The sequence below is a fragment of the Physeter macrocephalus genome, chromosome 8 (assembly GCF_002837175.3).
Source record: "Physeter macrocephalus isolate SW-GA chromosome 8, ASM283717v5, whole genome shotgun sequence".
Taxonomy (NCBI): domain Eukaryota; kingdom Metazoa; phylum Chordata; class Mammalia; order Artiodactyla; family Physeteridae; genus Physeter; species Physeter macrocephalus.
The window spans coordinates 305,553-321,530 of NC_041221.1; the positions used below are offsets into that span (position 1 = coordinate 305,553).

General features: G+C 38.0%; 1 protein-coding gene across 2 annotated transcripts; it reads right to left on the reverse strand.

Annotated features, from left to right (window-relative positions):
* Positions 1-930: 930 nt before the first annotated feature.
* CCT8 (chaperonin containing TCP1 subunit 8) lies at positions 931-14,975 on the reverse strand. Of its 2 annotated transcripts, XM_028492602.2 has the most exons (16): positions 14,839-14,975; positions 12,364-12,454; positions 11,555-11,634; positions 10,000-10,149; positions 9,361-9,541; positions 9,187-9,248; positions 8,141-8,278; positions 6,804-6,982; positions 5,998-6,064; positions 5,835-5,922; positions 5,630-5,745; positions 4,982-5,053; positions 4,737-4,901; positions 4,291-4,410; positions 1,469-1,573; positions 1,073-1,158 (listed from the first exon to the last, which is right to left on the reverse strand). In XM_028492602.2, the coding sequence occupies exons 1-15, from the start codon at positions 14,896-14,898 to the stop codon at positions 1,481-1,483; spliced, it is 1,662 nt and encodes a 553-aa protein (XP_028348403.1). In that variant the 5' UTR covers positions 14,899-14,975; the 3' UTR covers positions 1,073-1,158; positions 1,469-1,480. The 2 variants fall into 2 exon arrangements, with proteins under 2 accessions (XP_007124794.1, XP_028348403.1); XM_007124732.3 differs by lacking the exon at positions 1,469-1,573 and having other exon boundaries at positions 931-1,158.
* Between the last annotated feature and the right edge of the window lie 1,003 nt (positions 14,976-15,978).

Genomic DNA, 15,978 nt, shown 5'->3' on the forward strand with positions numbered 1-15,978 from the left:
CTGATGCCATGCACTGTGCATAAGCTGAGGTGTAGGCTGAACTCTGCACTTGTTCTGTGCAATTGTTAATCGACCCAAGGAAGACATTCATTGGAATCCCCTTAATGCCAGCCTCTGCCCAGAAAGTCTGTGAACTGTCCTAATAAATTCTTTTTTTACCCAAGCCAGCCACTGTTTCCAAGTTGCAAACAACCCTAAGAGCCTTAAGAATACCAAACCTGTCTAAACTTCCTGTGAGGTTCTCTATTAGGATTTCCTTGATGAGTTTATCTAAGACCCAGTCAGCCATACTGCATCCAAATTCCTTTGAAATACCAAAAACAGTATAAAATTTCCAAGTGTTGTTATTCAAAGACCTTATATAACCAAAACAAAGAGTAGCACATGTTCTGTAGAACAAGTTAAATTAACTTTTTACTATGGTCTTTGCTGTTTTCAAAACTCCACTGTATAAAAACTGACTTGCTTCATTTATATGTCAGGAGGCATGTTTTCAGCTGCATCACAACTATCTTTGTTCTTTGCCAGCAGAATATATGTTTTAAGTCGGCCATTTAACACATCGTTTAATGTTACTGAAACAAGTCACCTCAGTCTTAGGGATTTTCAGAGCTGTGAAAAAATACATCTAGTCCAGGGACTGACAGACTTCCTATAGGTAGTAAATGTCTTAGGCCTTGAAGGTCTCTGTCACAGCTATCCAACTGCCGTTCCCTTGTAGAAAGCAGTCACAGGCAATATATAAATACCTGATCATGGCTGTGTTCCAATAAAACTTACGTATAAAAACAGGCAGCAGGCCAGATTTATATTGCAAACAGGCCCCTAATAACTTAGGCTGACTTGCCTTAAGTGCCACAGCTCATTTCATGAACAAGGTTGAGACAAAACAGGTCATCCAGATCCAAGAACAGTGGTCCTCAAAGAAGCTTTGATAGTAACAACATGTTTATTGTATCATCCAACCGAGAATACAAGATACACAAAACACTTCTTAATTTAGCAGAATATGAAAACATGAGGCAATTCCTAGAGTACTACTACAAACACTGCCTTCACCCACGGTAAAAATCTAGCCACTCAGTCATTCTGGTCATCATCCCAGTCTTTCTTCCCACTTGGAGGCTTGGGCCCACCGGCTGGTTTTGCCATGATGATCTGCAGAACAAAATCCACAAGAGGATACTTACAAACTCAAGCTTCAGAGTGAAGAGAAAGAATATTTCTCTATTACCCTGCTTCATTATTAAGCAATCATCACCAACGAGCAATCTGTTATTACACTGCATGTGAAACACTAGCATGTTGTTACCGTCCAGCAGGTGAGTTTTCCACCTTTTGTGGACATTAGCGGCAACAAAACTCACACACGTTAGTGAGGTGCATCCTAAGACACGCACTTCAACAACCCAATGCTCACACTGTGAAAAATATCTGCATGCATCACTGGCATCAGTCAGTTGGGCACCTGATTTGCTATTTATATTTGAGATTCGTCTTGCCAACCATCTTTATCCCAATTTCCTTGTGGTTTAGAAGCTTTAGGTCCACCTGCCAGTTTTGCCATTATAATCTAAAGTGGTCGATACATAAAAATATATAAAGTTCAACAATGACATTTTCTAGTACCTATAAATGAGAGCCATTCAAATACAGGAAATGTGTGTTCATAATGGAAAAAATCCAAGCACCTAGTTGCCTGGAAACATGCCAGAAGCCTCATTTATCTAGAATGCACTAATCCAGCATTTTCCAAGTATAATCATATAGCATTTTTAAAGGATTTATGTTTGGGCAAAAAAAAAAAGTGTGTGTGTGGGGGGGGGGGGGGGCTTAAATAAATTTGGGAGAAGTTAAAGTCAGTTGGCTTTCCCCACAGTAGAATTCTAAAACTCTGATATACATTCTAAATCTCAAAACTGGATACAGTATTCACTGCTTCCCAAATTTATAATTTAAGAGATCTTTCTGTATAACATCAAGGGGTTTGGCTTGAGTCTCATGCAACACAAACCGTAAAATATCTTCACTACCACCTTCAATAGATTTCCCACCCCTTTTCAGAAGCTGCTTTCATAAAGAAACCTAACCTGAAATTCTTGGAGGAACATTTTACCAACTGAGGGTAAATTCAGATTGAATTAAAAGCAGTAAGTATAATTTTAGAACCCAAGTATAGTTTAAGAAAAAAGTACCTAAAAACAGTTCTCAAACTTTAGTGGGCATCATAATCACCTGAAGGGCTTATTTAAAACAGACTGATGGGCCTCCTTCCAGAGTCTGACTCAGTGGGTCTGGGAATTTGTATTTTTAGTAAGTTCTTCAGTGATGTTGATGCTACTGACTAGGAGACAATTTGAGAACTAGTGAAACCAACACTTAAAGATTAATCCAGCCCTACATTTTCTAAGGCTTAAAACTTGATTTACAAGTCCTCTTCCAGAATACATACTGTGAAAAATAGGTACAACTATATTGAAAAGTGTTCATTAGACAGTTGGATGGGTTCTTCAGATACTTATCTCATGTACAGAGTGCTAAGGGCACATAACAATGAACCTCCTCCCCGAGGGTAAAACAAAACAGCCTTCCCAGTTTAAAACCGAAATTCAGAAGTACCTGTGTGAGCAAGGCACTTGTGTTATTAACATTACTGTCTTGCTTGGACACTGACATTCAACAAGTTCCTTAGGAACTTCTACTATTAGAATTTCTGCTTACGTCATGCTTCAGTCTACTTGGCTTCTGTCCCCTTCTACTTTTGGTCCTCTTTTTTATTCTTAGCCACGTTAACTTATAGAACAAACATTTCCTTAAGGCATTTAAACATTATCTTTGTTTAAAAACTCCCAAAACATATTCTTCCACTAAAAACTACTTGAGGCACTGATATAAAAATACACTATTAATAAATCCAGTACATAGATATCCAGTCTCTGATTATTTTCAATGTGTTGAAACTGCATCTCCAGGTTCCATTTTTAGTCATCTTACCTAAGAAAAAGTTCTTCCTTTACCGAAGTGAAATTTGTTTTGCTATAATTACAACCAACTGATCTGAGAATAAGTCTAATTTCCTTTCCATTTCTACCTAAAACTTGCTTCTCCCACGATTAATTTGGCATGACTTGCATTTAATGGATTTATACTATGCCCCTAGCAATTAAAATTTTCTACTCAGTATTTAAAAATTATTCATTGGTTAATAATCACTTCTAGAATTTTGTAGGAAAAGACATTTCATTAAGTTTAGAAAACACCTTTTTGAAAAACTATGAATTCTGGTTTATCTGTGAATCCAAGAGTCTTCACCACTTTTCTTCTCTGCCATAATTCCTCAAAAATATTGGCAGAAATACTATGATGTTTTTATACCTTAAGATCTTAGTACCCCAAGACATAATCTGTCACAGAAAAAAAAAATTTAAATGCCAAGTCCTATCACATCTCCACACTTCCTTGAAGGTCGTACAGTAGTCCCCCCTTAGATGCCTTCCAAGAATCCCAGTGAATGCCTGAAACTGAGCACAGTCATGAACCCTGTATCTGTGCTTTTTCCCACACATACATACCTATGATAAAATATATAAATTAGGCACAATAAGAGAATATCTGATCGGTAGCATCACTACTCTTGCACTTTGGGACCAGTAAGTAAAATATGTTGACCTGATAATTGAAATGGCTAACACACAGTGAACACAGCGTGGATATGCTGGACAAAGAGATGATTCACGTCCTGGAGCAGGACAGCATGAGATTTCATCACGCAGTATACTTATAATGGCACACAATTTAAAATTTATGAATTACTTATTTCTAGGATTTTCTTACTTATATTCTGGGATTGCAGGTGACTTGTGGGTAAACTGAAACCACAGAAAGTAAAACTGCAAATAAGGGAGGGAATACTGTAGTCTGCAATATCTGCCTCAGGTCTTTATGGCCCTTCCATATTCCATATTAAACTTCCTCTCTAGATTATGTGTACAAAGGGGTTCTTAGTCTAAAAAGTCTTGAAAACTATGAATCTATATCAGATTTATTTTACCCATTCCAGTTCCCAAATGGCAAAGGATTCTTTCACTGGCAAAATCTTCATTTTAAATTAGCTGAAATACATTCAAAACAATTAAAAACTGTAATAGAAGAAAATTAAAACAATTTTTTTGGGGGGGTGGGTACTCTGAATAGAATGAGAACTGTGCTATGTTCTAGTTCCATGAAAATATACTTTGAACTATATAAAAGTTAGTATTTTTAAAGATCAAAATTTCACTTCTCACTCACCTGATCCACTCTAAGTACAGTGACAGCAGCATTAGTAGCCAGTTTGATAGCCCAGTATTTTCCCAGGTAAGTATCTAGAACACCAGCTTCCAACATGTCCTTGACAGCAGGAACTTCAGCCTGTCAACACAAAACTATTTTTATTCTTTCACTTTAAATGTTTACGTGAAAATATTTGTACTCAATAGAAACATGGCTACTTAAATAAAACCAGAGTAAGTAGCTAGGAAAAAGTACTACCCCATCTACATTAAAAAACAAATTTTAATAAAACAAAGAATACTAAATTCTCTATCAGACAAACTATGAAAAAGCTAACTGTTATGAAAATCATTTGCTCACAAATCAGAACATTTTCTGATTTTCCTTGTAAACTTAATACGTCTATTTTTAGGTTGTGCATTCACAAAATAAAACAAGTTCATAGTGTTTTTTTTTTCAAATACCTCAATATCTAATCCAACATTTTTATTTCCTTCTTGATGTACTGCATAAAGTTTAGAGATTACTTCATTGGCCTTAACTCCAGAGTTTTCCGCCAGTGCCCGGGGAATAGCTTCAAATGCCTCAGCAAACTTCTTAATGGCATACTGTTCAAGTCCAGGACATGTCTAAAACAAAAATGTGCTTATCACTCAATTTTATTCACACGACGACAAGAAAGTCAGTCTGTACACAGAAAGCCATATACCTCTCCATATGATGTGATCTGTCTGGCTAACTCAATTTCTGTTGCTCCACCTCCGGGTACAAGACGTTTATCCTAGAATACGTAGTTTAAAAAAACAAAACAAAACAAAACAGAAGTCACCAAGAAGCAATTTCCAGTTTTCTAAATCTTTCTAAATCTTCTAAATTCCAGTACTCCACCAGACTAGAGGTTTTAATCAGATTCAAATACAAGTTTTATAAAATTCAAATTCAAATTATGAATGTCATAAAAATGGCGTGATTTGAACAAATTACCTTACTGCACCGTAGTGTCTGGTATATGAAAAAAAGGACCAAAGTTAAGAATGGGAACATCACTATGCAGTTATCTGTATTTCCAGATATAGCACTAAGAATAGTGCTGAAGCAACTGAAGGTACGTTATAATTGAAAACCACCATAAACCATCTCTTTAAAAGTTATATAAAAAAAAACCTTGATTTGCTATTCACTCCTTATTTCATTTTAGAAAATTCATCAGCAACAAATACTTAAGTGGAGTCTTAAGGAAAAAGGTGCTTTGCTTTACACAAGCCATTCATTTCTCATGTTCAAGTTCTCAGAATGTCTGCCAACTGTGTTTTTGAGGACTTACAAATACGAAATTAAGATGAATGCTGATACTGACCCTTGTGAGAACTTTGAAAGTATTAACACCATCATCTACTGCCCTCTCTATATCATCCATCAAATTCTCTGTAGAGCCTCGAAGCACTATGGTAGAAATGGCACCATCTTCCTTTTCTGTCAATAAGTTAAATATATTTGGGGATTAGCAAAAGGAAATGAACTCCCCACACTTCATATACATATAGTTTACCACTACTACTTACCATGCTTAAAAACAACCACCTGTGTATCTCCAACCTCTGAGAGGTAAACACCGTCACAATGTCCCATTTCTTCAAGGACAGGAGGAGTCTGCGAGAAAATGCCCCTTGTAATAAACATAATTCAAATAGGTTCAACTCTTTTAATATTGTCCAAAATCCATACCAATCTAGGAAGAGCTGTAGCACCAACTGTTTTACATAATCTTCTGAGATCCCATTTTGAGTTCAGCCTTTAAAAAACAAAACAAAGACCTTAACAGAAGTTTTAATTCCATGAGATACCATAGTAAAGCACAGAGATTAAACAGGAAACTGTACATTGGGCCTCAGGTCACCTTCTTTTGACCCTGAAGGTTCAAGCTCAGAATGGGTCTGGACTGCACTGTGCAATCCAGTCACAGGTGTTTAGGGCATTATTCTAGAACTGGGAGAGTTCCAGTCTCCTCAGGATGTCAAGGGTTCATAGTTCTGAAACATTAAGGAAGCACTGGTATACAGAAAACTTCTGCTTTACTTTGGGCAACCGCGTGTTCTGTGAGGAGAAGAGTGATTTACTCTGCACGTTACATGAGGTGCTCGGAGAGGTGGGAACGGGTAGGTGAACTGTCTAGTGAAACCCACAAATGTGTTCATGAATTTAAAGCTATGTTCCTGACCCCACACTCCAGCTGACAGTGTGTACCAGGTCTGTGTCTGGTCTCGTAAGCTCTTCCTCTTGCTGGGAATGCTCCTCCCTCTCCCTCTTCAATGAACATCTGTTAACTGGTACTTCAGCTCTCGGCCTAAAGGTACGTTTTCTCAGAGGTGCTTCCTGTTCCCCTAGATCAAGTAAGTCCTCTTGCCATGTGACCTAATACCTCATACTTTCCCCCTTTTAACAGTCTCATGGTGTGCTGAATTTATTTGCTTGGTGTTTCACCACCCAAAGCCATTTACAATCCAGGTTAATAGAATGCAGTCCTCTCTTACCTCACCAACATGATATTGTATTTGTTTGCATAATGAAGAGCCATGTCTGCCACTTTGCCACCTGTTACGATAACATTTGCACCAGTACCAGCAATAGCTCTGACTTGCGTATCCATGAGATTTTCTTCTCCCTTACTAAAATTCATCAATTCTTCAGCAGTCTTTATCAATACCGTTCCCTAGCAAAATAAGTGAGGATTTTCTTTGAAACCATTTCATCACGTTGGTGTTCAAAGTCACAGAATAACATTTTATTGAAGAAATAATTTAAAGATTTGGGAGAAAAATATGAAGATAAACATGCACATGTTATGAAGCAGAATACAAAATTTGTATGAAATTAACAGAAATTCAGCTTGTTCCTAGAAAAACGCCCCTGCCCCCAACACTGATTCATTTGCTCTTTGACAGGCACTTTGACGGAAAAATTGGAGAAATACACTGTACTTTCAGATATGTTAGGCAGGTATCCTGACATCTGTCTTCTGATGAATGTCAACCAAAACAACGTTGTGCTTCTCAAACTTTTTCTAAAACGTGGACTAAGTGACCAGCCCCACCCCACCCCTGCGAAACTTCCAAAAACCATCCACAACTCAGATTTCAAGAATTCTAGGGGTGCAATCAACAGTGACCTATAAACATATACTTCAAATTTAACATGTATTTTTAAAAACAAACTTCAGGGACTTCCCTGGTGGCGCAATGGTTAAGAATCCGCCTGCCAATGCAGGGGACATGGGTTCAAGCCCTGGTCCGGGAAGGTTCCACATGCCGAGGAGCAACTAAGCCCGTGCGCCACAACTACTGAGCCTGCGCTCTAGAGCCCGCGAGCCACAACTACTGAGCGCGTGTGCCTAGAGCCCACGCTCCGCAACGAGGGAAGCCACTGCAATGAGAAGCCCGCACACCGCAATGAAGAATAGCCCCTGCTCGCCTCAACTAGAGGAAGACTGTGCACAGCAATGAAGACCCGACGCAGCCAAAAATAAAAATAAATTTATTAAAAAAATTTTAATGAACAGCACACACGAATACTCATTTTCTTCACTGAACATTTAACCTGCTGAAATGTGTAAGTTCTACTAGAAGTCAAGAGCTGTTTATTAGAATATAAACAATACTGTCACCATCTAATGTTTCAAGTTTTGTATTTAGTATTTGAATTAGATATTCAAATGTAAGTCTGATTAAAAAATAAACATGACCCGGCAATTTTCAATAATTATGCAGTATTCACCGGACTAAGAGAAACTCCACCTCAAAATTTTAGAATATTAAACTATCTGAAAGGATAACCGCAAATTTTTACCTTTAAGGTTCTGAAATCTACTTACCTTAGTTTCTGTTATCATTCCATCAAAAGGACAAGAGTACACTGCTATTTTTGCATCTTTGACAGACGTTACATCACCTTCAGTTTCCTTTTTAAAAACCATGCCATGCAATACTGAAGAGGAATGGACGCCAGAGCCCTAAGGGGTTGGATACCAAAATCACCAGTGATTTCATGAAAATAACATCAGGGCTAATACTGTTGATTCTGCATGCACCAAAAATATTCATTTCTAAATAATATACTATACAAAGGCAGTGACTCCTGGGGATGAATAGGGTGGTGGACATAAAGCATACCAGTCTGCTCAATGCAGGAATCACTGTGGCAACGAGCCACTGTTATGGATGGGGGTCCTTCAGTGTACCGGGAAGAATCAAAGAACAACTGCTCTAAGCCATTCACTCACTCTGTACCAATGTACCAGGGAGAATAGGAATCAAAGCCAAGTTTCTGATTTCACAAGCTTACCATGTGATGCGAAGGGTAAGGCAGTGCATGGATAAAGTCAGAAAACACCCAGCATGTATATTAACACACACACACTTATAGCTAACACATGCACTTATGTAAGCTAAATTCAGCTACATTAACAATCACGTGTGTAAAATCACTACAGTTATAGGTTTTACTGTATCAAACACAATATTTTTATCAAATACATACTCTTTAAAAATTAAAAGTATGAAATTTATTATTATAGAGCAACAGAAAAACTTGAACCTCATTCAAAATTGCCTTCTAAGCTCATTTTTATAAGTCAGCATATATAAAGATTGCAAATAATTAATATTTTGTTTATGCACTATTCTCAACCTTCCAGCTGTCATGGAAAAATGACTTAAGAAGATAATATGTTGATATCCTTTTAAATTTAACAAGTGGTAGTATTACAATCTAGCAATATCCAAATGTTACAACAAAGGCAGGAAGTCCTAAGTGTCTAAAACCCACAAGGTAAAATTTAGATTAACAGAAATTTTTTTTTTTTTTTGCAAAAAGTAATCTGATCTATCTAGATAACATTAATGCATTTTCTAAACTTACCAGAATTTTACAAACTCTGATGTTATCAACATTGAAGTGGCCAGAGTCAGGAAAAATAGATACTGTTAAGAAAATGAGACATATCAAAAGATATATTGGGACAACAGAGAAAATATCTTAATCACATTAAGACATTTTAATTTTCGATCTTTTCGTTTACCGATATTTACTCACCACATGCCTGAGCAATAAGTTTGGCCAGAAATGCTTCACTACCATACTGTTTACTCATTATGGAGGTATGAAGTAGAGACGACACTTCATCAACATCCCGAAGATTTTTTGCAGAACAACATACCAAGTCAGGAAGAATCTCATGGGCTTTTTTGCAGGCTATTTCATAACCTTCTATGACCTTAAAGAGCAAAAATGTTTCTTCAAAAGACGTAATTTTGACATGACTTAAGGTAGCTTATTTTGGTAACCCAATGAATACAAATCTTTATTTTCAATAGAAAAAGACAAAGCACACTTCCAGAATAACACTCAGGGCAGAGCCTACTATTTAAGGGTGCAGGCTTTGGTGAGAGCCCAAATTTGAATCCTAACTGCCATTACTAGCTACTTGCGCAAGGTTTTTCTAACTTAAGGCTCACTTTCCTTATCTGAAACAAAACAGGATTACTTCTAATAGGCCCCACTCACAGGGTTCTTGTAAGGATAGAATGAGATACTGCATGTGAAGCATATGTACTGCAATGCCTGGCACAGAGAACACTGCTCAAAATCAGCTATTACTAATGACTTTTATTTAGTAGGTATATATATATAAGCAAATATGAAACAGGGGTAGATTATAAAATGAACACTCACCTCTGAAACAGACAGGCCGAGTCTCAGAAGCTCTTCAGCTAATTCTAGAAGAGCTCCAGCAAAAACCAGAACAAAGTTTGTGCCGTCTCCAACCTCTTGCTCTTGCATGTGAGAGGCCATTACAATCATTTTTGCAGCAGGATGCTGTACCTGACAGAAGGGGCTCGAATTTGAATATCAAGCTAAAACATTTGATCCTTAAAGCAAAATAAAATTGTTCATTTCCATTTCTTCTTAAATTAATAGACTCCAATCTCCCTATGGGCCAGGTAACTCATTTGATCACATTGCTACACACTACTTATAGTGTAGTCACAAGAAAACAATCCAAGTCCGCCTAGGCCTATGAACACGAATGTATCACCATAAATGAAAATAACTTCACAGGCACTTTCTTTTAATGGTCAGTCACCCAGTATGTACACCTGCATACATAAGGTTCATAACTTTATTATATATTCTCTAAATTAAAAAACAAAGTAATTCCAACCACTAAACCTAAGGCACTTTTAAAAAAGGCTTCAGAAGTACTAAAATACATGTCATTTAACTTCACAAGTCTCAATTTTTATGTACACTCTTTTGTAAGGGGTTATCAATTATGGTTTGAAAGAAGGGGAATATAAAATATTTCTTAAAAAAAAGCATATCAAAATTTTAAGTGATTGTTCCTTAGGATTTAGATGCTTTTTAAGAAATAATCAGAGTAAAACTGATAGCACTGAGAAAACTAAAAAGCTGACACTATAGTTTATTATGAAGACAGTATCCCTGTCACACTTGAACAACTCCTGAGAACATCACAGAGTACAACATTCACATTCACAATGACAAGCCCCTCCACAAATATCTTGTGGAATTAAATTTGTTTTGTTCAATATTATTACTTCAGACTATACTGTTATTTAAGAAGTTGGAGAAATGTTAACTTATCTACGGAGTTCTGTCTAAAAGCATTAAGTTCTGGTGCTTTAAGAGCTAAGTTTAGGAAAATTCCCTGAGATTGAACATATGCATCAATTAGCAGCTGGCTGAGGAATGGTTCTCTATGTGTTCAGGTGCCAGACTGTCCTCATACCTCGGCTGGCAGTATCTATTCTACAGATTCTATAACATCAAAACTGCAGGTGAACAAAGCAAAATTCCACAAACTGATCGTTTTATCTTCACAAAGACAATTAAAAAAAAAAACAACACACCAATATTTTCAAGTATCAGCTGTTTCTACATTATGGAATAATTCACTTTAGTGTCACACTCTATAGAACAAGACAACATATTCAATTTGATATGATTATGACCAAATATATTTTTTATCACAACCAATCATTCCATAAATTAATAATTTAGGAGATTTAAAATTTGAGTTGCTATGATGTTAAACATAAAGAGGACTCTTTATAATTAGGAAAATCTGTATAATGAATTTTCAAGTTGGGAATAAAAAAAAAATCCCTTATTATCCAATTTGAAATAAAGGTTCTTTTATGTTAAAATATACTGAATTTTTGATGTCACCAAAACATTTCTTGGCTTTTTTAAGGAAATAACTTACTTCTAGCTCTCTTAAAACAGTCGCTGCATCATTTGTCACAAACAGCTTCTCCAGGTGGTTGATAATCATTTTGTTCATTCCTCAAAAGTAACAGTCAGAAAAAGAAATCCATTATTACTCAAACCCTTCTCCAAATACTGGGAAAATCTAGTCAAGAAATATAAATTTATATCCATTCCTAAAAATAACTTTGTAAGAACTCAAAACATATTATCTATTCTTTAAGGTTATCTCATAGCCCTATGGCTTTGCCTGACTGCACACCTGTACTCTTTCCTTTTTAATCTCCTATAATGTTTATTAGCGAGGATGCCAATTTTGTCATATTTTTGTTCAATCAACACAACATATTAACATCTACAAAGACTAAAATAATCTACTTAAAAGTACACTTACTTTTTTGCTTATTCCATAAATCTGTATCAATTAATTCAGTCGATGGTAGGAGACAAGAGAGAATTTTTCTCCCTTAAATTATAACGTCACTCTATGTAAAAGATCTGTTCCACATCTGCAACCGTGAACACTAGGTACTGCTTCAATGGTGAAAGCACCATAACTTTTCTATCCTCTCAATAGGACAAAAAGTAACATTTGGATTCCAACTTTTCTAAAAAGATCTGAATTGCTGATTAAAGACTAGAAACACTGTACTGGTGTCACTGAGCTATGAAATAATTTTCAATGCCATACTACATTATGGCTGAAACTCAATTTACATATAATATCCTCAGAACAAGCTTGAAAGAGCTAGTATACAAAATTCTATAACAGTACTGTGTCTTTTAAAACATGAATTTAGAAATTACCATTTGGTCCATATGCTGTACGAGTTGTCTGGGCAAGCTCCTTGCAAGCCTGTATGTTCCTGTACACAGCCTCTTCTAACCCTGAAAAATGCTGTCAAAGAAAACTTCTGATTAGGCAGGACAGTGAATCTCAATCATTTCTTCATCTGTAAAATGGGGTAATATAATAGTACCTGTTTCAGAGGATTGTTGAAACTATCAAGCAAGATTTATACATGTAAAGTATGGTGCTTGGTATTCACAAACTATCCATAGATTTGTCCACTAGTTGAATGAATAAAGCATGACATTTTTAGGGACCACAGGTACCTACTTACACATCGAAACATAAAGCCTGTAATTTTAAAAAAATGTAGTGAAAAGTGCAGGGAAGAGTGCTAAGATTGATTAGAGAAAGCAAATGAGCTCTTGCAGATAAAAATACCTTTTCAGAGTTTATCAGTACTTTCTAAAAGTTGAAATGTGGTCATGAATATTTATTGTGTTAAAACCTGCGCACTGTAAAACCAGCAGTTCTATCCTCACTGGGAATTAACATATCTGCCTCATAAATTTTTAGGAACCAAAGCATACAGATTTTGAATGCTCATTTGAACTGCAATATAATTCCAACGTGTACACACTGAAAACTGCTGAACTGGTCACAGTTCTAAAACTCTCAAGTTTTACACTGGACTTCTTTCAGACTTGGCATTTACCTGTGGTCTCAGATAAATTTCAAGAGCCTACTGTTCATGTGAACATTTTTCTAGAGCTGCTTTGCCCAAGAGAGTAGCCACTTGCCACAAGTGGCTATTTAAATTTTAAGTAATTAATTAAAAATTCAGTCCCTCAATTGCTCTAGGCACAATTCAAGTGCCCAGTAGCTACTTGTGACGAGTGGATACAATACTGGACAGTGCTGATATAGAACACTTCCATCACAGCAGACAAACAATACTGTTCTAAAGATCTCCTGCCTTACACTCTTGTTATTCCCCCACCCCCATTCTCTGAGACACAGTCATCTCTGATCATAAATCAGATCCTGTCAAACCCTTTAATGACTTCCCATCACTTAAGGATAAAATATAAAGCCCCTGTCAAGGCTAAATGTGTAGGCACATTCTAACCCTTGCCTACAACTCTTCTCAATTCATCTCTTACCGTTCCTTCCCTTGGTAAGCTTCAGCCCCATCACCTTTCTTGTTTTCTTTTAGCAGGTCACACTCATTCCCTCGTCAGGGTCTTTGTACTCACTGGTCCCTCAGCCTGGAACACTTCTGCCTTTAATCTTGGCCACTAAGCACAGAGCTGAGAGTTCTTTCCTGAACATCTTAATTGTTCTATCTACCCCAACCCTTCCTTTTTAACTTTTTTTTTTTAGAGGCAGACTTTCTTATTTCCGTTATCATTATTTGAAATTATCCTTTTTATTTGGCCATTTACTATTTCTGCCTCAGAAAAATAAAAACCATGGACGTTCTTCAGCCTTTTAAAAAAGTGAGCAGTCAATGTCATTTTTAGCGAAGCTCTTTCACCAATATTTACGTTAAACCTTGATATTTACTATATTCACAACATCCCAAAAGTGCATCATGCCAACAAGAACCTAGTTTCCAAAACCTGTTACCATAAATGGAACCACAGTATCTATATCCCTTTAACTAAACACAGAAAATACAGGGGACAAATAAAGGAACACTACCATTTGAACACAAGAGACACATTTATCAGTAGTGCTTTAAGATATTTTTAAAAAACTAAGCTTCTGAAATTACGTCCAAGATCTCGACATAAAACAAAGCACTTTTATTTAGGCCAAAGTGTCACTTACCTTGTGGGTTACAAGTGTGATCGTTACAACCTTTTTGTCCAATCTGCTCAATTTAAAGATGAGAAAAGCAAGACCCAGAGGGATAAGTTTTACATCAAACTAGCTAACCTAAGGTGGGACCAGAATCCATTCGCATTGTAACCACTGTTTATCCTACTATAACGCACTGCTTCTGCAAACTAGGCGGGGAGCCCGCTGTTTCTCATTTAGAAAAAAGTTGCCAAGACAAGTCCTTGTCCCTCTCTTAACCGCACCACCCACTCCTTGAACTGTGGCAATCGGCTTCGCACTTCCCGAAGCAATTTCACCTATGTTGTTTCACCTATGTCGCCTTCTAAAAGAGAGACTCATCACCCCCGTTTTACGGATGGAGGAAAGATGCAGGAGCGGCCTTAACAGAACGCGGTGTCTGCGGCCTCGTCCCCACTCGCCGTCTCTGCCCGCTCGACCCTCCCCGGGGTCCGTAAAGAGCCAAAATGCCCGCGGGCCTCTGAGGCAGAGCCCTCCCGAGAACACCTCCCTTTCTGGAATCTTCTCTCCCTCCGACCGCTGTGTCGGGGGAGCACGCCCGGCCCGTTAGTACGCCCTTCTCCTTCGCTGCGGCCGCCGCTGCCCTACGCCGACTCTCCCACCTCACTCCTCCTTCCTCCTTTCCTTACCTTCGCTCCCTCCTTGAGCATCTGGGCAAAGCCCGGGGCCTTGGGGACGTGAAGAGCCATGGCCACTACGCAGTGAGCACCTCACGCGCTCACTCAGAAGATCCCGGAGGAAACGAAGGGCGCGCACAGCCTCCTGGGAACGCAGCGTGCGGCGGCTTTACGCTCCTCCTCTCTCTCCAGCCGAGTCCGCCCCTTCCTCCCGCTGCCTGGTCTGAAGCCTCGCGAGATGCAGCACTTCACGCAGTCAGAACTGACTTGACGATCCTCGATCTGGTCGATCGATCGGGCGGGTAGCGGAGCGCGCCATGTGTCTTCCGGCTGACGCACGCGCAGCCAGCCGGGCCGTAGCGGCACGCTGCCGATTTTTCCCTTTGACTAGACTCGGTGCTCGGGACGTATGAATTTTGCTGGTTCTGACCTGGAAGGCACACCTTCCAAGATTACCTTCCTTGTAATCTTACAGACCCTCGCATAACATCAGGGCAGGTGTGCGCCGCCCCCCCCCCTTTTTTTTCCAAGACAGGACACCTTCCTTCATCCCCCAAATCTATCGTTGAGCGTGTGCTCTGACTTGGGTGCTGTAGCAGCTCTGGGGACTTGAAGGTGATAATTAAAATCTGTAAGGATAACTGTATACTGAGTACTCCTATGTGCCAGGCTCTGTTACTTGTTTTATGTGCGGTATCTTAGCTAATGGTCAATCTTACGAGTTAATTTTTATTATTTCCATTTGGTAGAAGGGGAATTTGCAATTTACAAACGGTAGTTTGTACAAGATCACAGCGCTAGTAATGTTAAAGCTAGGATTCCTACCCAGATCAGATTGACTGCAAAATGCACATTGTTAACCAACTACATTCCTCTTGCCTGCTTTTTCTTGGAAATATAACTCCCTTTTACTCTCCCAGAATCCTTTGAAACCTGACCTCTGTGTCATCCCACATCAGCACATGACTGATTTCAAAAGAATTGAATGGTAATAGAATAAAGAATAATTTCACACGGTGAAACTAATCCACTCTCCTTGTAGAAAATATGGAAAACTTGAGCAGAACGTTTGACTTGTCTTTTGTTCTTTGATTGGACACTTGCAAATGATTTATTTTCCTTAACTTGGGACAGATTTAATGTGTCTTAAGG

Coding starts and splice junctions, on each gene's coding strand:
- CCT8 (XM_028492602.2), bottom strand. CDS start 14,898: ATGGCTCTTCACGTCCCCAAGGCCCCGGGCTTTGCCCAGATGCTCAAG. Junction 5,054..5,629: donor CTTTCAAAGTTCTCACAAGG/GTCAGTATCAGC, acceptor TACGTATTCTAG/GATAAACGTCTTGTACCCGG. Junction 4,902..4,981: donor AGATCACATCATATGGAGAG/GTATATGGCTTT, acceptor TTTTTGTTTTAG/ACATGTCCTGGACTTGAACA.